At 40.8% G+C, this 21,602-nt stretch overlaps 1 protein-coding gene across 1 annotated transcript in view; it reads left to right on the top strand.

Annotated features, from left to right (window-relative positions):
* Positions 1–69: 69 nt before the first annotated feature.
* lmbr1 (limb development membrane protein 1) overlaps positions 70–21,602 on the top strand; it is a 45,065-nt gene continuing 23,532 nt past the window's right edge. Inside the window, exons 1-9 of the mRNA XM_050056214.1 lie at positions 70–277; positions 5,552–5,624; positions 8,250–8,289; positions 9,420–9,559; positions 10,109–10,212; positions 17,741–17,867; positions 18,908–18,976; positions 19,119–19,183; positions 19,444–19,516. Coding sequence (XP_049912171.1) covers positions 215–277; positions 5,552–5,624; positions 8,250–8,289; positions 9,420–9,559; positions 10,109–10,212; positions 17,741–17,867; positions 18,908–18,976; positions 19,119–19,183; positions 19,444–19,516 — 754 coding nt within the window. The 5' untranslated portion in view covers positions 70–214. The remainder of the gene's footprint in view (positions 278–5,551; positions 5,625–8,249; positions 8,290–9,419; positions 9,560–10,108; positions 10,213–17,740; positions 17,868–18,907; positions 18,977–19,118; positions 19,184–19,443; positions 19,517–21,602) is intronic.

Here is a 21,602-nt window from a genome sequence, read left to right as displayed (position 1 = left end):
ACTAGGCGCACGGTGATGACGTATTTTATTTTGGGGCGTTTTTCTTTTTTTCAGAACGGAGCGGGTTTCCTTCGATGTAAACTGTCTGTTAACCAGTCACAGCTATTTTGCAGAGCGAAGAAGACACTGGAGTTGTTGTTGCCATCGCTGCCAGTTGTACGAGCTAGCATGTAGTGACCTGTAGCCTCCTTTTTCTGTATTTGCAATATGAAGAATGGAAGAAGACGATGTTACTATCAGAGAGCAGAATTTCCACAGCCAAGTTCGAGAGTACATCGTAAGTAACGAACGGAGCGGCTAGTCGCGGCTAGCAGGCTAACAACGTCCTCTACTGCACAGAGACGTTAACGGTAGCTAACGTTAGCTTCACCTGTCAGTTTGACACGGCAGGATATAATAAGCTCTATAACGATAGTCGCTTTAATTATGTACCCTGAAAAAGTCTTATAGTATCTCTACTTTATTCAAGCATTGTGTAAATTAAAAACAATGAGCGAACGTGCTAATTAAAGTTAGCTTATGTTAGCTACCATAAACTAGTTGATTACAGTAGTAACTTAGCTGCTGTATTGATTGTTGTGGGACAGAGTTGTATTAATTGTCGTTGCACTAGCAAGATCTGTATCTGGGACGTGGACAAAATGTCCCAGTCCTTAGTAATTCAGTGTTTGTTTCAGTGAGGACTGAGACATCTCTGTAATTGTGGGACACTTAATTTTTTATTTAATTTAAGCTATTTTAAGCTTATATTTTCCAGCACAGTGGCTGTTGAAGCTGCTGATGGAGGGGAGATAGATCATATGTGTAAGGAAAGTATGGGTTGGATTTAATTTAGGATGGCATTGTTTCATAAAAACAATAACAGCTGACAACATTTTATGAAGAATTTAATCAAAAGTCAAAGATCTGTTTGTGATCAGTAACACTGAATTCGACACAAGTAGGTAGGGTTTCCTTAAATACAGAAAAGGCTTTGGTTGTCATGTGTTTAAGTCCTTTTTTATGTTTTATCGCCCTCAATAATGATTTAAGATGCCCTTAACTTCTTTTAATTTGATCTGAACTTGTGGTTCAGGAAGGGAACTTTTTATTTATGGCAGATATTTGTAGAGCTTGGGACAGGAGACATTTCCAGTTCAAAAAAATATGTTAAAATGTATGTTTTTGTCTGGCAAATGTTTCCCTGCTGTAACTGTACTTGTAGTGTCCCTGTGGGCTGGCCTCTTTTAATTGCATGCCACAATAAAAAACATAACTTACTATTGTCTGTGCCTTGAAAATTGCTGTTGCTTCTCTGCCGTGAACCACATTGTTTTTGAGAGTTTCTCATTGTCTAGACATAATTTTAAAAAACAAAAACAGTTTAAGGCAAGAAGGTTCAAGAGGGGACACTTTGTCTTGAGTATTACTGACAGACACTGTTGAAATATAGAAACTATCAAATGTCTCAACAGCAGGCAAGCTCAGCATCTCGGCTGCAGCTTGCACATTTTGTCCTGAGCATCTCTCCACACCTGACTCTCAGTATCCTATATCAACACTCTTAATGTAAGATGCTGTAATGACACTGTGTCATTCAACCGTAGTGCCTGTGGTGAGTCAGCCTATGGATTGATTTCTGCAGGCACAAAATTACTTATATGGTTGCATGTAAAGCTTGGCAATAGGCTATATCGATATTATATTGATACTGTGATTGTGGTTATTCTAATATCAAAGGTTTTATCTTTTCCCTGTTTTAAAGGCTGCATTACAGTAAAGTGATGTCATTTTTTTTAACTGACCAGGCTGTTCTATTATTTGCCTTTACTCCACATTACTGATTATTTATCAAGAATCTCACTGTGTAAATATTTTGTGAAATACCAATAGTCAACCATTGATATTGAAGTATTTGGTCAAAAATATTGTGATATTTGAATCCTTCCATTTTGCCCAGCCCTAGTTGCATGTACTTATTTAGCTGCCAAGGTTACTCTGGGTTGAGTTTCAAGTTGGTAAACATGAGTCAGTGACAGGATGATATGCTCTTATATGAAGTGTGGGAAACTGTTTATTCTGTTATTTGATCTGGTTGCAAAGAATTATTGAAGAATGCACATTGCTGTGTGAAATCAGGTTAACACAGGATAATGTATAATAGAAAAATAACACACACCAAGGGTTGTAGTGGGGTGCTGAGTAGGAAAAAAAGTGTTGCACACTCTGGCTCCATATGCAGATGACGTTTCGCACCCCAGGCTGACTTTAAGATCAACAATCATGATTGTTACTTGCAGCACAGGATAATGTGTCACTAGTTTACATGTGGTTTGGCCGGTAATTACATTTTCCACCGCCACCTCCAAACAAGGATGTAACATCATCAGGGTTTCACATGCTTTTGTAAACAGAGATGCAGTGGGCAGAATTGAGTTTGGAGATAATACAGTGTATATTTCCAACAGGCTTTCCAACATAACGCTACTCTTTCTTTCTGTAGTCTTTTCCTTGTGCATGCATTGATAAACTTTTTACAAACCCAGCTAATGACATAGGTAATCAGGTTACCTATAATGCTTTGGCCTGCATGAACTTATGTTTCACGTTGACACATCCAGGGGGCAAAATTAACTCTTTTGTCCTTTGGCCAAATGGCTTGTGAATGTTTAGATTTTACTAGCTACTCGGTAGATAACCATTGTTTATTTGGCTTATGAGTGAAGCAAATCTACTAGCCACATGCATATTTTACCAGCATTTGGCTCATGGATGGTGCTGATATTGTACCCTGGACACATCTGAAATAAGATTACTGCTAAAATAGTCTATTAATGACATCACTTAAGTTCAGGAAAATACTGATGAATTCATCTGCTTGCAGGAATTGCAGGATCGTCTCTCAGAAAAGATGCAATAACTGTCCCTCAGGTTCAGCTTGAGTTCATATATCATAACGGTGTGAAATACTCTTCCTAAGTTGGTTGGGGATGTTTGCAAACCTGCTTCCTTTCCATGTCCTTCATTGTGTTACCCTGTATATATATTTTTTTATTAGGGAAAACAAAGTGATGACTTCACTAGTGACTGTGGCGTTGACTGGTCTGCTTGTTGCTGTCCATTATCTCTCCCCAAACTGTTGCATTGAGTCTGTGGGTGTTTATCAGCTCCTTGCACCTGATTCTTGAGCCACTGTCCAAAAGAGTTTTGTAGCTCGTAAATATATCAGCTGTCTTTAATTTGGAAAGGGACGGCAGGCGGTAAGAAAAACAGTTTTTGCTCCAGCTGTCATATAACACCACATATACATCCCAGGTTGACTGACAATGTTTGGCATTTCTGGTCGGTTTGTCCGTCTGAAATGTGCACGGTCCGTCTGGTGTCTGGCTGAGTCATCTCATAATCCCAGCTCGGCCGTGATGAGTTGTGCAATGTTGACAGGGTGCAAAGTGCTGAAGTGGGAGCTTCTAACATTAGTTACATCCCGGTCACTGTCACAGTAGAAGGGGGGAATGTGGAATGTGATCCTTCTGTAAGACCATCCCGCTTGTTTTGAGGCCGTGGTTACCTAATAAATCCCATGCATTGGTAATTTCTGGACGACTCTGCGTGTAGTGTTGGCCTAATTAGTATTGTCAGATGTTTGAATACAATGATGCATTGCTCGTTTTTGTTCTTTAATCAAATAAATGGGTCATGTTGAGCCATACTGCTTAGTAATGAATTATTTGTGTTATAATGGGACCAGCTTTTTTCCTTTTTTTGCACACTTCAACAGGCCTATACGAAATGCACAGTTATTTTTGGACAGGAAGCACGCACATTTACATACTGCACAAATACTGAGTGATCAAGTATTATTAGAACATTAGAGGAAATTGACAGATTTGGGTGAGCAAGTCTGTTTGCACTCTTGTGTTTTGATCAGTGTGCAGCCTGGGCACTCCACAAATAAAACACAGTTACAATTAAAGCTATCAGAGCTTGATTAGGTGATTATTTTGACTTGTGGTAATCAGGCAATCAATCAGGTAAATGTTTTGGGATAAAAATGTGAATATTTTCTTTTTTTTAGTCTCCTGTGATACTTAACTTTATATTTATTGTTTGTTCAGTCAAAATTGAATACTTTTGTATATCACCTCGGGCCCTGGAAGCTTGTGATGGGTATTTTTTTGCTTATTTGTGACATTATGTCGACCAAATGACGTATAGCTCAATCTAGAACATAGTCGTTAGATTAATCGATAATAACAATCATGTTAGTTGAGGCCCTAAAAACTATACATTGGTTAAAAACAGCATGCTAGGCTGTTTGAAATGTAGAAAATGCATACATACGTTTACCCAGAAATGTCATGGACTACCTCTCATGTCACACAGTTGGTCATGGGTACATACTGAGGTGTCGATTTTCTCCCACGATCCAGGTCCACAACTGTGTGACTAATCAGGTTATCACATCAGATCATCACAGGTCTGCACATATAGAGCAGTACTGTACTCACTGTGGGCTCCACTGAAGTCTTTAAGCCTTTAATATACAGTGTAATATGCAGTAAGACAATCCCATAGCCTGTAGTATGTGATATTAGGGGTTTAAAGAAATATTGATACACTTGAGTATTGCAGTATGTTTTTTTTGATAATGTATGGATTCTCAAAAACACTATTCATGTTATGCTGTGTTTAAACCCCAGTTCGCTAGATAGTAGTGATGTAATTTATCTAGAGATGTTCTGATACCGTTTTTTCCTTCCTGATATCAATTGCAATTCTTGAACTTGCGTATCGGCTGATACCAAGTACCAATCTGATATTGCTGCATACAGCAACAAAAAAAGACCAGCTGTATGGGTGTGAAATGATTGCTGTCAGTATTGTATGGCATGCTCAGGTTAACCCATTCGTAAAACATGAACAAATACAATTTTCTAATCTTATCTAATTTGACTGTCAGTCATAAAATAATTAGGAATAAATAACAATTCCTTTTAAACAACTTAAAAGTGCAGTCACAAGTTTGTAGTGGTGGGACTTTCTAGTGTAAAATATTGCCAAATTGCTGATATTGTGCGAACGTTAATGCTCTACCTGAAATCAGTTCTTCTTCGGCACTCTAAAACTGTAATTGGCAATGGCTGCACAGCCCAACTTGTTGTGTAGGCTACCCGTTTTAGAGCAGCGAAGAAGAGTTGATTTCTGGGCAAACTGCTGTTTTATCTGGGTGTGAAACTGCTTAAAAGTTTAGTAATAAATTATGTGACATCAGATCAGTGCAGATGGACTTGCTATTTCACTCTTTCACTCCAATGCAAGAACATATCGTTAGTGTAAACACAGAGAACATGAGTCATAAATGATGCATGCATTGCTAGCTCCTAAAATTAGATTCGTAAACCATATCATATTGTCAGATTCTGGCAGATACACAGCCCTATGTGACATACAGGAAAAGGAGGTTTTAATCTTCTGTGTGTACTGTTGATATCAGTGTGCTAATGATTGTGGGTGCTGATTCATCTACACTTATAAAGAATACTGGACTAAGATTCTTATGTTGTCGTTTCAGATTTGCTTCCTCCTGTTTGCAGTCCTCTACATCGTGTCCTACTGCATCATAACCAGATACAAGAGGAAGAGTGGTGAGTGTTTCTGTAAAACATGACCTTTCACTCCGTGGGAACAGAAACCGGCATGATTTCATTGTCCGAAAGCATCTGTAACACTTACACACCATAAATTTGTTCACGGTGGACCCATTTCCACAGCAAACACCACACAAGTTAGTCTGTCTGTCTGTTAATGCTGTGTTTGCTCACACACAGAGCCCTTCATTGTGTTCTGACCAAAAGGAAGTCACGGCCAAGACAGCTTTAGGTGTGTGCATGAGACACCACACCCATGCCTGTAGAGTAATCTGCCACAGTCAGCTCTGTATCAGTGAGCCATATCCGCCCCAGATAGCTCTTAGGACTGTGGCAAAATGAAAAGAATTTGTCACATTGTGACAGGACAGGTTATGTCAGTAATATTGAATGATATTCAAACAAAGAGACTCAAGGGATCTTCACAGGAGGATACGTTTTGTTCATCTGTGACATCTCTGACACAGCAGTTTAGCTACAGCAGGCAGGAATGACTAAAAATAAAAATGTGACCTAGTTATAAAGGAGAAAACAGTGATGAAAAACAAGACGGCCCAGGCAGACATTATGAACTGTATCCCACTTTCACAGGACAAATTTAGTATGTCCAGGTCACCTAGGCTTCCCTTGTCTCATTTTGAAAGTAGACCACTTTGCACCAGAAATCCCTTCTGGAGTTTTGTACAGTAAAAATCTAGGCTGCTCCTCTCCTCACACCTAGTGGTTTGGTAGCCTAATAAATCTTTTCACTTACAGTGCAAAGGAACTGTGAAATAGGAAGTGATCTTACATGCACTGCTTTGAACAGTGTATTTGAGCATATCATCTACTGTATTAACATATTTAGATGATTATGAGACCATGACATTCATTTCTTATGTACTATTTTAATGCTACTGTGATACTTTTTTAAAATAAATAAGAGAAGGACTGATAAATCTGCTGTAAAAAGAACAATCAGTACAGGTGGCATATTATTTTTTTTTATTTCTGCTATGATGAAGTAATGGCAATTACACAATTTCTATTATTTATAACTATTTTTTACTATTTTTAACACCTCAAATTAGCATTAATCCAACATTTTCAATCAATGCTAAATACCAAAATCACTTTAATTTACACTGCTAAAAAGCACCTAAACTTATTTAACATTAATGAACCACAAGGGTCACAAACCAGATTGGTCACCAACATACAAATCAGCCATTCTTCATGTGTTGCTCTGAGGTCAGATCTAACCAGAGCCCCTAGGTTGTCACAAACTCACTCAGGGAATGTAACAAGGAGGAGTCCACACCAGACGTTTATTTAAAACAGACATGAATTATTGAACTCATGTTAACACAAACAACAAAGTGTGTAGTTCAGCAATGGAAGCACTGCACGGATGAGTGTTATGTGTGCTGTGGAGGCTCAGTCATGCAGGGTGGATGCCGGCTGTATTAGGGAAAAGAGCACACAGACTGGCCTTCATAGCTTGGAGGAAGGGCTGGGCAATATATCGACATTCAGGGTTCCCACGGTCAGGGAAAACCTGAGAAAGTCATGGAATTTCACGGTCACATTTTCCAGGCCTGGATTAGTCATGAAATTAGCAAAAGTCATTGAGAGTTTTGGAAAAAATATGTCATATAATGAAATTGTTACAATAATATTTAATGAATAACCTTTTATGTAATGTAACATAATTGTTCTAATATGCGTCTTTGTGTGACTACGTTTTGTTTACCATCACATATGCTTCTTCATTTTCTCCATCTGCACTCTGTCTCACCCTTCACGTATGCCAGCTAGCTAGAATTATGTTTGAATAGAGTCTATATCTGATATATTTGAAAGATGCTGGACAAGATGCTTGAAAAGTTTGGAAAATTTGTCTTGGAAAATGTGTGGGAACCCTGGCTGTTATATTGATATTGTGATGAGACTAGATATGGTCTCAGATTTGGATATCGTAATATTGTAAGTGTTGTCATTTCCTGCCTTTAAAGGCTGCATTACAGTAATATGGTGTAAATTTCTGAACTTAACCGACTTCTCCAGATGTTTTGTCTTTACCCACTTAGTCATTATATACACATTAGTGATGATTATTTATCAAAAAATGTCATTGTTTAATATTTTGCAAAAGCACCAATAGTGAACCCTACAATATTGTTGCAATATCGATATCAAGGTATTTGGCAAAAATGTTGTGGTATTTGATTTTCTCCATATCGCCCAGCCCTACCCGGAAGTCCAAGGTGAACTAGTTTAAGCCGACAATCCTCTCATGTCAGTCATCTGCCTGCAGACAGTGGGAAGGGTGTCGTAGCACTGGTTTTAAAACTATAACAGATGCATGCGGAGAAATAGTCGGCGTTTAAATCCAATTGAAAGACAATTGCGTTGAAAGACATGTCTCAAATACTGCTGTTTGGAACCAATACTACAATAATGCATGTTGGTATTAGCCGATACAAGTGGGAAAATATTAGATATTTCACTCTGCTTCAATGGATACACATAAATAAAAAATGCAGCCAGTGCTATGTTCTTCTAAGCGCTGTTTGAAGTATGATGATGTATGAAATGTGCAAAAACCTCTTTGTGAATAAAGTGTTGTGGTTTCCTTTGTAGATGACCACGAGGATGAGGATGCTGTTGTCAATAGAATATCGTGAGTAAAGCTGATTTCAGTTCATTCTTTTTTAGAAAAGTGTATTTTAGAAATTAGAAAAAGTGATAAAATGAACGAATTATAAGTATTTTGAATGGAATGTTAATAATTAATTGATTACTCGATCAACAGAAAATTGATCTGCAGCTATTTTTATAGTTGATTAATCATTTAATTTGTGAGATTCTCTGGTTCCAGCTTCTCATTTGTGAGGGGATTCTTATTTTCTGTGTTTTATATCATAGTGAAGTGAATGTTTTTGGGGGCACTGAGTGTTCAGTAGACAAAAAAGATGTCACCTCAGGCTCTAGGAAGTTGTGACTGACATTTTTCACCCTTTTCTCACACTCACGCCAAACAGTTAATCAATTTATCTAGAAAATAATCAGCAGTAATCACTAGTTGTCGCCTTATTACTAATAACTACTACATACAATCAAACAGCTTTGCATTAATTCAATGACTGCTGCTAACACTCTGAGTGTCTCACAGATCGTGTCATTAGCCAGAACTGTGGTGGCAAGTATCACGTATCACTCTGTTTAGAGTTGCAGTGCACACTCAGGGGTGTCTGTTGTAGCCGCATGCATCCTGTGTGTTTAGGTCCAGCAGAGCAAAATGGCACCTAAGGGTCCGGCGAAATAAAGGGAAAGCATTTCAGTAAATGAGAACCTTAATTGATATGGCGAAGTGGGGATTTTGTGCCGTCCCACTGAAGACCACTGAGCAGATGGTCACTCCCCTGGGCCCAATTTGGAGCCTCTGCATCTCTACAAATTGCAGGCTACAGAAACACAGCTAGTCAGTGTCTTTTATCCCAGGACTGCGGCAGGGGTGGATTAAACTGAGTAGAAAGATGATTGAAAGTGTAGACTGACAATGAGCCCACTGGCAGGTATATCCAGGACTCTTAGAGAGGTCGATCTCACTGAATAAGTTAAATCGTCACTTGCTTTTACTTATTTAGTCTTGTCAAACTGTGACTTATAACAAGCAATCCAAAATGAATCCCCCAGTAACCAATTAACAGACATCTGATTTGAAAAAGAAAAAAATCTGCATGTGTTAGTGTTTACCTGACTACTCCTAACACTTGTGTCTGTTTGGTGTGTGTCTCATTCCGTTTGCAGATTATACTTGTGCACCTTCACCCTGGCAGTGTCGGGTGGTGCCGTCTTCCTACTGCCTTTCTCAATCATCAGTAACGAGATCCTCCTCTCCTTCCCCAAAAACTATTACATTCAGTGGCTCAATGGCTCCCTCATCCACGGTCAGTACATCTCACAGTTCATGTGTCTTGTCTTCCCCCCTTTGTCTGTTTATTTAAAAATATTTCTGCTCTCCAAAGAAAGCTAATATCTCTCTAACATATTTGGAATACCAGTGATTAGAATCATAATGTACTCTTTACATTAATGTCAGAATCAATATGTGTTGATTAACATGCTGTACAAGTTGCATTGGACTAGCACCCACAGAGATGTTGTATTTCTATGTGGTTAAGATTTCTTATCTGTTTCATCTGCCTTGCCACCACATTGCAGATCAATTTCCGTTTTCATGTCACCAGTCAGTCATGCAGATGCTCATCAGAGTGTGCAACCACCAGCTTTGTCGATAAGGCTGATGGTTGCTGCAACAGCCACCAGGGGGCATTAGAGGCCACGACTTAGGCATGACAGAAAGACACTTGGCAGATAAAACCTGTGCTGGCACTTTGACTCACAACTACATGATAATATTTAAAGGAAAGCTCTCAAATTTTTGAGGAAACCTGTATATTAATATATGAATATTAAAAATTTGACGGTTTGTGCAGGTCTGTGGAACCTGGTGTCACTGTTCTCCAACCTTTGCCTCTTCATCCTGATGCCCTTTGCGTATTTCTTCCTGGAGTCTGAGGGTTTTGCGGGATCCAAAAAGGTACATTGTCTTAAATGTTTGTTGCATTACTTTCATTTTTGTTTCTTTTCTTTTCTGTGTGTTACACAAGATAACCAAGTATCAATAAAAAAGAATTAGAAATGGAGAATTACATTTTGTCAGAGTTTTAAAGTCTGAAACACACTTTGAAAATCCTGAGAATAATTATTAAAATTATTGTGATGCTGAAGTGATTTATTAACCGAGAGTCAAAGGTGAAACAAGACGATCTAATGTCTTAAATGTATGGCTGGAAAACATCTGAAGCTCTGAAATAGAAAAAGTGGAACCTTGTTTATTTTCTGTCTTTTGTGTAGATATATTTGCTTTGCTATCCACGCAAGGGGCTCTCTCTTAACAGCCAAAGCAGCAGCAGCAGCAGCAGGTGTCTTGTCCTTGCCCTCTCCCTGACTCATGCCACGGACTGTAACTGCCACTGCAGAAAGTTCATTAACCATGAAAGTCTGAATCTGGACTTCGCCCAGCGCCACATCCTGACAAACCCTTCCAATAAGGCCATAGGCTGCAAACGCTTCAACACTGCTGCATCGGCCCCACTGATTTAAAGCCTGATTCCTTGTCACCCCCTCCCCAGCCCCCTAAAATAAAACTTCAAAAGGACAGGCTAATAATCGAGTTGTAAGGCTCAGCGAACTTCCTCGTTTAATTGATTACCCCCAAAAAAAAGAGGCTGGGGGCTCGTGTTCCAAACGTCCATAAAGTCGCAGCGACATGACAGCACAATAGAGCCTCGCAAAATGGAGGGGGAAAGATTTACTTTTAATACACCTCTATCCTGTGTCACAGTTTGAAACCTCTCTGGTTTATGTCCCTCCTGGCAAAAGCACATAAAAATTAGTCTGTACTGTAGTGTATAGCCCGTTCTTTTCTTCCCCGGCCCACTAATTTGTTTCGGTTGGATTTCTTGAGCAGAGGGCAGGCCCTGATGTGTAGGAAGCAGGATGAGGGCCTCTTTCTCCTTTTTGTTCTTTTTCATTTCAGCAAGACTGTTTCTCGCTACTGATCTTCCATAAATTTGCGTAGAGGAAGCACTGTTCAATGTTGAGCTGCACTTCCAGGTATATATTGTGTGTGTGCTATGGAAGGGGTGGAGGTGACGCTCCTGTTTCACCTTAAAAAAAAAAATCTGAGCTGCCTGCAGAGTCAATCATGTGGCCGACAGCAAGGGGAATGTAAAACACAGATCCGAGTTTTTATAATGTGATATTATCCCTTTCCCCAATAACAGCATTAGACCACATTGTCATAAGGTTTTATGTGGCATTTTAACCTCCTGGGCTAATGTTATGGCACTGCGAGGTCCTTTTGACTGCGGAAATGAAGTGCATGATGAATTTCACCGCTAACGTTGTAAGGCAGCCTTTTCATGTGGCTGTGTTTACTTTTGACGATGTACTAAAAGACGCCACCAGAATAAAGATGGAAATGTGGATGTTTTTTTCTTATTTTAACTGTTCAGCTCGTCAGAGGCTCTGTCGCCTGAGTGATTAATAGTTTAACAAATTGTCCAAATTGTGGATGTATCGGAGCGACTTAGGGTCTTGATGTCAGATGTTATGATCTGGCTTTATTTGCCGCTGTAAAATGTCTCCCACTTTACTGCTCTGCTCTCAAATCTTTGCAGAAAAGCTGCATCACTGAGGCCACGAAAGGTCGTTGTGTAGCTGTGTACCTCCACAGCATGGTGTATTTGTTGCGTGTAAAGTAGTATTTTAAATGAAGCACTATGTATTGTTTGGCTGCTTTGAGTGCATTGGGAAAGATAAAAACATCCTATTTTGAGGCTTTACAAAGCATTTCTGTCACTTATAGTTGTCTGCACACCACCAGTAGATGGCATTGTAATGATGAGAGCCGTCCCTGTCATCCTTATTAAGATGATCAGCGTGTTCTGGCAGACTGTGAAGACATCAGTACCAGCCTTTGTTCAGACTTCTATTTATATCAAGGGACTTAAGTTGGCTTAATAATTACACATGACGAGTGTGATATCTGGAAGCTATATTTACTCAAAAACATCTAGATCAAGGTAAAAAAAAAAAGTTACATGACAACTTCCTGGTCTATTTCTAGTGTGGTCTGATCTTATTTTCTTTGCACTAATGCTCAGATGTTTACAATCCCCTGCTAAAAAATATGTATTCAAAGCCACAGCCTGAGCTACTAAGTTATTGTAACTTTAGTGTGATGAAAAGCGCAAAATTTCCAGGAGGTTTTAATATTTAAGGTTCTTTATAGCATCAAGAAACGTATAAATCGTGGCTTTGCCCTGAATAGTCTTTTGGTCTTACCCACAGTATTGAAATGTGTTTGATCCTGAAACGAGTTGGAACGAGTCTGACCCCCCGACTGACCCAGCAAAGGGCCAACAGGTTTCATCTGGTAGTAAAAGAAACTCCTCATCAATCTCATCCTAAGCCCTAACCCGCCAATGATGAGAAGTGTGTTTATTGTGGAGGGAAAGGAGGGGAGGGAGGGGAGGGGAGGGGGGGGGGGGAGAAAACGTCTCGCCGAGCAAACCCGCGTGGTGTTACTAAGATACTCCTCTTTGTTGGATCTCCACAATGGGGGCCTGGATATTTATTTCAAATCTCCTGCACATGCAGACATTTTTCCCAGGCCTTCTTTCGGGCAGGGCCAGCCGGAGAATATAAAGTGGTGTTTACATACCTTCCTTTAAGGTCACAATGTCTCCCTAAAGCTGCCTGTTACAATGTTCGTTACCATGGCAACATATTAGTTCGAGCTGGGAATTTAAAAAAGAACAAGCGAGTTGCTCAGGATTTTTTTCCCCCCTTCCTCTCGTGACTCAGTTTTTCTAACCTAAGTGATAAATTCTGTGGCTTAAATGATTGTGTTTCGGATATTTAGCTGTTTTTCTTGATTTTGAAATGACATAGCGTCCGTCATACATGTAGACTGGATTAGTACAACTTGTTTACATAAGTTTAAGTAGGGCAGAGTATTTTGTTGATACTTAGGCTTGACGAAAAAGCCAGGATACAGTCATTTATTCTTTGAAGACTTATCAGTCCGACACCTTTCTGTAATCAGAACAAGCTGTCGTCACTGTAGGATGTCAAATAAAACTGGGCAAACATCAGACAGGACTGAGGCTGCTTCCTTCATTTAAATTCTTCTGTTTTCTGACTCATCAGCCATGAAACCAGCAGGAAAACTGGAGTTTTAACTCACATCTCAAAAACCACGTTACTGAACTTTCACAACTTTTTTTTTTTTCCAAAAAATCCCCCTCCCTGTCCTGAGTTTGAACGATACGATGTGATGCCGATCATTTTCCATGCTCTCGTGTCATTGGTGCTTTATTAAGAAGTCTTATTAAGAGTCTTTAGAAGTTCATTGTGCAGCTTTACAGGGGAGTGTCCCTCTCCTCTGCTTTCTGTCTCTGACACGGTCACTGCGCTGTGGCCGACTGGTTGAAGGATACACTAATAAGGTCCCTGGGCATCTGGCATGTCTTTAGCAAAGAGGGCAGTACTTTTGCTGGGGAGCAAAGAAAAAAAAAAAAAAAAGGGACCCTGCCCCCTCTTTCACTTATTACACTCTTGGCCCTTGTTCCACACGCCCCTGACAGTGAGCAGAAGGATGGTCTGCGGGATGATCTCTGCCACCGCCTGCTGACCTGCGAAGGATTGATGGTGGCAACTAGGAAGCTCCTGCACCACCTAACTCTCTCCCTTTGTCTGATTTCTTTCTTTCTCTAACCCCCCTCACAACATCCAACACAGCCCTGCATCTTCCAAAGCAAATCATCTCTCACTCTCTCTCTCACACTTGTCTACCATTGCACAGTGGTGTTCAACTTCCAGAGGTGAACTCTCTGCTGGATTCGTCGGTCGAAGCACTACATCAAAGACAGTGGCAGATTGGGCTTTAGTTTTTCCTGCAGCACAAGCTAGGCGCAAAAAGCTTGTGAACTGTTTCCAGGCCCTCTGCGGCTTTGTGTAATTGGGTGGATTTGGAGGTTGATTTACTTGGCTGGTCGTGTGTGTGTGCGTCTGTGTCTGTGTGTGTATGTGAATCCATGCATGTTTGTGTGGTGCTGCATATGAAGCGGTTACTTTTCTCTCTGGCCACTACACGCATTTCTTGGAAGTCTCTCTAGTCTTGTTCGAGCATAGCTGCAGTTAACCAGCCCCTCACTCGATGTCGGTGTGAGGATCAGGGGATGCTGAATATTTCAGAGCTGCTATATTTAGAGGTAGTTACACATTTAGAATGGCAAGAATAGAAACTTTCAGCAGGCGCTCTGGATGCCAAGGCACAGGTCTTTTTCTTTTTTTCCCCCTCTCTTCCCTCACCAGTTGACAGTTTTATCTTTGATCAGCGATGATAGCTTAGTTGCACTTTCCTATTTTTATACTGTAGTTTTTCAAAGCACACGTTTGCCCTTCCTTATCTATGTGATGGGGAACATCTTAATTTTCCCCTTGCAAGAATAGGTAAGGATAGACACAACTTTCAATGCCATGCATGTGGACAGATCACTGAAACCAATCTGGGCTCACAGTTCAGCATCCTCTTCCTCCTGCACAGTCAAATCACGTCTGACACAGTGGATTGTTCCTCCAGCGAGGCAGCTACCAGGGATGATAGTAAGGGAGGTGACGAGCATTGCCTTTGCCCTAAATGATCTGAATGGGTAATGATTTGAGTCTTATAAATGATTGAGAGACCTATCTAAAGGGAATACACCTTCAGCATGGCATGGGCAGCTTGTTAAGGTGGACTGGTGCGCTTGAGCGGACGCACGTCCTGCCTACGGCTTCTGCCTGTCCTGATGCATCCTTAAGAGAGCGCGTGTGGGACGTGGCTGAAGTCCCTGAAAGCATTCCTCTCTCACCTCTCCTACCTCCGGGGAATGAGATGCGCTCAGACGTTGACTCCTCTCCTCCACCAGTCTCCCTCTGTTGTTCTCTCTCTCTTTATTTCCCTCTATCGCTCTCCATCTCTTCCTTTCTCCCTCCTTTTTTTCAAAAATTCGTTGGTGGTGAGTGTTTTCCTCGCTGCCCAGTTGCTTGATTGCAGCATCCATCTAGTGAACTAGTGAGTGTGTGAATGTGTGCAAAGGACCATGAGGCAGTCAGCAGGATTTAATGTCCATGTCAGATCTGTGGCTGCGTTTTTAATGTATTGATCTGCATTGAGTGGTGAATTTATTGGTGTATGGCATAACAGAAAATATGCATATATAGTTCCCTTAAAATATGTTATCACGGGGATGCATCTTCTCATGTTAAATATTGTTCCTTAAATATCGCTACAATTTTTTAAGGTTTGTTTTGTGCTGACTAAAGACTATAAGGCCCACTTACCCACTCTAACATTACCTGTCGAGTGGCTGCAGTGTCCACCTTGGCCACACTGGGGCACTCCAGACCCTGCCCACTTTCCTCCCTGTTGTGCTAGAAAATTCTGCACTCACTCACACAGGCTTTTCCTGAATCTCACGTAAGAGGAGGCGAGAGATTGCTCAGTGATAGCTAACGGATGCTACAGGGGATTTTCACCACTGACAGTGAATGGAATCTGAGAAGAAGCTTAAATCCCCATATCACTATCCAAAGTATGGATTGAGTAGTTCAGTGATAATATGTGGACATTATTTTTAGCAAATATGGCTGTGACCCGTGAATGCTCATATGCTGTTTGTGAGAAAGGGTAAGCGCTTTAAAGGATGCTCCACTCCAAAATTAGAAATACATATTTTTCCTTTTTTTCCTGGCGTGTTTTTTATCAGATTGTTTTGGTGTGAGTTGGTGTGAGTTTTGGTGTGAGAGATGTCTGTCTTCTCTTAATAATGGAACTAGATGGCACAAAGCACCAAAAAATACTTATAAAAAACTCATCAGCAATGTCTCTTTCTAGAAATCATGACACGGTTACTCAAGATAATCCAAAGACTCAATTGTAAGCAGTTTCATGTAGGAACTATTTTCTTCTTCTGGACTACACCAGCCAACCGTATCAACAGGCTGGTTTTCCACAGTCCACCTCACTGAAGGAAAGAGGATTTTCATTTAGTGAGCTGACATTACAGCTGAGCCAAGGAGGACGCCATTTATGTTTGCGTCTCACGCTGTCACAAGCACGAGTGTCTAGTCCATGAGTAGATGCACGCTTCCTTCTCTGTGGTGATATGGACGGTGTTTAGTAGAAAGAAAATAGTTCCTAAATGAAACTACTCACAACAAGGTCTGTGGATTATCTTGAGTAACCAGGTCATGATTTCTGGAAAGAGACATTGCTGTTGAGTTTTTCAAATGCAGTTTTGTGGGGCTTTGATCTCCACAAGCCGAGTGCCATCTAGTTCCATTATATTCAAGAAACGGCAAACACCTCTACAGTTGATATCTCCAACACTCTGCAACCCACACCAAAATTATCTATATTGACAAAAAGCACTACAGCTAAGAGAAAAATATGTATTTTTGATTTTGGGGTGGACTGTCCCTTTAAGAGTGAGTTAGAAGTGACTATATTTTAGGTTGCTTAGTAGAGAACCCGGCTGTTTAAGGACAGGTGGTTTGGATGACAATCATGAACTTTGTTGGGAAAGTAAATAAAAACAACTATGCCTTGTCTGATTTAATCTGTAGAATTGAAACCATTTCCATTCTATAAAGCCACTTGATCAACAGGGGGAACTTTCAAAGAGAGACCCCCTTCATGTACCTGTTGGCAAATACTGAACAGCAACCACACAGCCATTATGTTAGCTGGTAACAAATTGCTCATATGTCCCCAATTTAAGCAGCGCTCCAAAGGCAGAGAGCCCTTGTTATCCCGTGCCTGGTAGCCTACCTGACATGTGTATGAGAACGCCTATCTATCTTACAGTGCTAGACAGCTCGGCTCTCCAGCAGGGGGGGAAATGGAAACTGTGTGAACAGGTAGAGGAGAACTTTATTAACCACTCAGCAGTTTGTGACCCGGAAAACCCAAATTACCCCAAAACCCTCTCGTCTACGCGGCCCGGGACACGACCGTGGTGCTAAGGGAGCTCCTAATCGGCCCCAGATGGGAGGCCTGCTCTTGATCGCAGACAGTAGCTGACCCAGCCAGGCTTCATGCTCCTTACAGCACCCCCCGCCCCCTTACCCTTTTTAATTTCACCTCCGCCACCACCAGCCCCTGTTTGAGCCACTTTATAGACCACAATATGTGTGTATAAAAGAGCTGTTTTACACAGGAATCTGTGGGAGTGTTTATGTCATGTTTGTGTGCTGTGAGTGGAAACGATGGTGTTTAATATGAGCGAGGCAGGATGGAGATGTCTTGTAAAACGAATATTGTTTTGTGTTTAAAAAAAAAAGATATAAAATGTAGGTAACACCACCTCCCAGCTCAATGCAATGTACATCAATTTGATAAATGTGTTTTTATGTTGATATCAAATTCTTGTGCTTACTAATATACTGATTCCAACTGAACTAGCCATATCTAATTAGATTTACTTCATGTTCCTGTGCACTTCTTCTGTCAGGGCATTAGGGCGCGTATTCTCGAGACCTTTGTGATGCTCTTCCTGCTGGCTTTGCTCATCCTGGGTATCGTGTGGGTGGCATCAGCGCTAATTGACAATGATGCAGCCAGTATGGAGTCACTCTACGGTAGGTTTTTTTTTTTTTCTTAATTCTGTCATTTGTTCTTGTAAATCTGTTGTTGTTTTTCTAAGGAATTGTTCCACCATTTGGCAATACAAAAAGGCTTTTTTTGCCTCTGGCAGCGCAGAAGATGTAAAGACTGAAACCACTCTCACACATCTCCTTTTAAGGTCCAGTGTGTAGAATTTAGGGAGATAAATTATCAAAAAAGGAATATAATAAGTAGGTTTTCTTAAGTGAAAATAACAACTGTTGCATTTTTTGTGACCTTAGAATGAGCCGTTTATACCTACATATGGAGTGGATCCTTGTCCACGGAGTCCACCATGTTTCTCCAGTAGACCAGATTAGAGAAATTAAACACTGGTTGTTGATGGGGCCATTTACGTTATCACTTTTGCACATTGACCAATGTTAGTTTCCTACATGCTTGGCACACAGAAGTTTCAGTTGGTTGCAATCTCCAATCTCACCACTAGATGCCACTAAATCTAGCTTGGCTAACTTAAAATTCCCTTTTGAAAGATAATGTCTCAAGGCATTTAAAATTCCCAATTCTAACCATCATTATGATCACCTGTAACAATCTTATAAAACCAGGCTGTATGTTCCCGCTAAACCAATTGGATGGCGACACATCCATCCATTTACAACAGATGTAAATCGTGTCACTGAGTCGTGTATACGTTTTTTAGGGAAGCAGAAGCAATGGGATGGTGAAACATAACGGATATAAACATGTCTTTATGTCCTCCTCTAGGCTATTTTTGAGTTTTGGTGATGATAGCTGAGCATAAGCAACCACGGATGGATGCAATCTCAACAGAATACAAATTCATTGGGTTTTGAAAGTACCAAGTAGTCACACAGTGGGGATGAATAAATCATGTACAGGAATCAAAAATGTTTATGCATCAAGATACATTGGTAATAGTTTTGTATTTGCATTGTAACCTTCTGAATCGCCCATAAAATTAAAATTATATCACAAATCAAAATGTTGGAGTTGTGTGTTGTAACTAAATTGATGTATTTATTTTCTGTAGATCTTTGGGAATTTTACTTACCATACCTCTACTCCTGCATATCTCTGATGGGAGGACTGCTGTTACTCAGTAAGCCATTTAATTTCTTCCTAGACACACTGGAAAAAAGCAGAGTATAATTGTTAATTTGATCTATCATCAATTTATTATTGCAGAATGATTTCATGTTATTGTTGTTAAACAGTCGCTCTGTTTTCTGTCTCATGTGTAGTGTGTACTCCTGTGGGACTGTCCAGGATGTTCACCATCATGGGCCAGTTACTGGTGAAGCCAACAGTAAGTAATCAATATTTGTGGTTAAATGTAAAACTAGAAGTTTTCTCTGAAAGACTACAGAGTTGAACTTGAACGCTCAGACTCGAAACCACTTCACTCCTCTGTTCTGAAAGATGTCTGTCTCAGTCGGCCATTTACATGTGTGACAGAGGACTACAAATACATCACCAACTCATCCTCCCATCTGCCATCTCTCCAGTCCCACTTTGGGCCTAATTATAACCCATTTCATCTCTTCCTCCTCTGCTCCCTCCCTTCAGATCCTGGAGGACCTGGATGAGCAGATTTACTGCATCCATTTGCAGGAGGAAGCCCTTCAGAGGAGATTAAACGGTATGTCTGTGGGAGACGTGTTGGCACATTATAGGGGAGGGGAGGGGTTGACTGCCCTATTGGGTGTGATGGAGCGCGCCACACTGGAATCAATTAGCATTGAAAATTCAGCCACACACACATGGACAGACATCCACAGACACCGGCAAGAAAATCCACACAACTCGACAGCGGCCTTTCTCCTCCGCTGTCTTACTCTCATAACTTTCTGCTAAAGGGCAAAGCAGCCACATGGCAAGGACCATATTTTATGTTTAGGAAGTTTTTAAGGATCCATTTAAGACACTCCAGTGTCACTGTCACTGCTGGTGAAATGATTGCCTCATTTAATATCAGGCCTAGAATGGTAACCTGGGTAATAAGATGGAAATGAAATCTTTTACAAGAACTTTTGGCTCGGTCCTGTGGACATTAAAGTGACTTTTTCAGTGACTGAAAGGAGACCAGGAGCCTTGTGCTGGTCTCTGGACTTGGCTCAAATGGAAAGTTTAAAGAGTTTAAGGATGGTGATGATTATTTTTTTAGCCTGCATTTCCTTTTCACGTCCAGACCTCTGTGTTCCCAAATTCCTTGTTTGACGTGGAATCATCTCACAAAGCAGGAAGTATTTGGGCCAAGTTCCAAAACCTACTTTAATATTAACTCAAGCGTGCAACCAAGTGTACAGATGCGAGTAAATGAAGAGGATGAGCGTCCTTTCAAACCAGGGAGGTAAGGGAGATCGCTCCCTGATAACGCATGTTTTCGAATGCCACACCGGCCAGCTCCATAGACTGCCACCAATGCGTATGGTTCCTTAGGGCTCATTCCACGCTGCCCTGCTTTGAACTAGCTGATAGAATAATTGTAATCTGTTCCTTATCACCTCCAACACTGTTTGATCTTTACAAGTCTCTGTGAGGCAGAAAATAACTGTGGCCAACATCTCAATGTGCACTCTGAGATCAAGCTACACTTCACTTTTGCCCGTTTAAAAGAGTGGGAACAGAAGGTGAAGGAAGATGTTGACGTGAATGTATTCATGCACCTACTGTATTTACATGCACATGCTCGATGTTCACGCTCACACATAAATGAAACTAAAGGCTAGAGTGGTGTCCCTTTGATCTGCTGAGAGCGCCGTGGAGATGGCAGTTCAGGAACAGTTCACAGGACACACTCCAGAGGCGAGCAATGTTGTCTTCTTGCTTCACCTGTGTCCGCTCCGCATCCAGCTCCTCTAACAGATTACCCTCTGGCCCAGTTTGTGTGTGTAGACTGTTAAGCCACATCAGTTGATGCGTCAGTGTTTATTTACACATCTGGCCCTTTCTTGTCCTCTCTACATGTAGTTACCCATTTGTAATGGCACTGCTGATTGTTAAATCTTGCGCATCAGAAGGTGAAGCCGTAAATTGGTGCATTGTTTTCTTGTCAAGGGTGAGATGAACCTAATGTGCGAAATGTTATGAGGCATACCCTGAGGAACTCAGAAAACTCAGACTGGCAAACAAAAATCAGACTAGCTGCTAACACTTAAGTCAAGAGAAAATATTTTTACATTTTACATATGTTCTTTACTGCTTTTTAAATGTATTGGGACTTAAAGGTATGTAGGTTGTTCATAATTATGTTTTCATTTGTGTATCATCACCTAAAACTAAGAATTGTTTTGTTTTCTTTGGTTTAAAATGAGCCCTTCATATCTATATAGGGAGTGGGTCCTCTTCCACGCCTGGTGCACAGCCATGTTCCTACAGAAGCCCAGAACGGACAAAGTAAACACTGGCTCTGGAGAGGGCCTTACACATTTTTCGTTACCTAAAGGCCACCTTAGGTTCTCCAATGGGCTGGGAAAGGGACGAGTGAGGGGAGGGGCATTCAGTTGGTTGTAATGCAGAGCCTCACCACTAGATGTCACTGTATCCTACACACTGATCCTTTAAAGTTCCAAATATCTCAGACAAAATAAGTGATTTATGATTCAAGTTATGATTCAAGCAAAGATGCCATACAGTGGCATACAGAGGTCAAGAATTAGTTGCCGATTTCTCAAAACGGTTGCCAATGGCAACCTGGCAACCATTACTTTAGTGCCCTGCCTAGT

Source organism: Epinephelus moara, chromosome 11 (genome assembly GCF_006386435.1).
Source record: "Epinephelus moara isolate mb chromosome 11, YSFRI_EMoa_1.0, whole genome shotgun sequence".
NCBI classification, from domain to species: domain Eukaryota; kingdom Metazoa; phylum Chordata; class Actinopteri; order Perciformes; family Serranidae; genus Epinephelus; species Epinephelus moara.
Note: the sequence above shows the minus strand (reverse complement) of the source record. Positions and strands in the feature narration are given on the sequence as shown.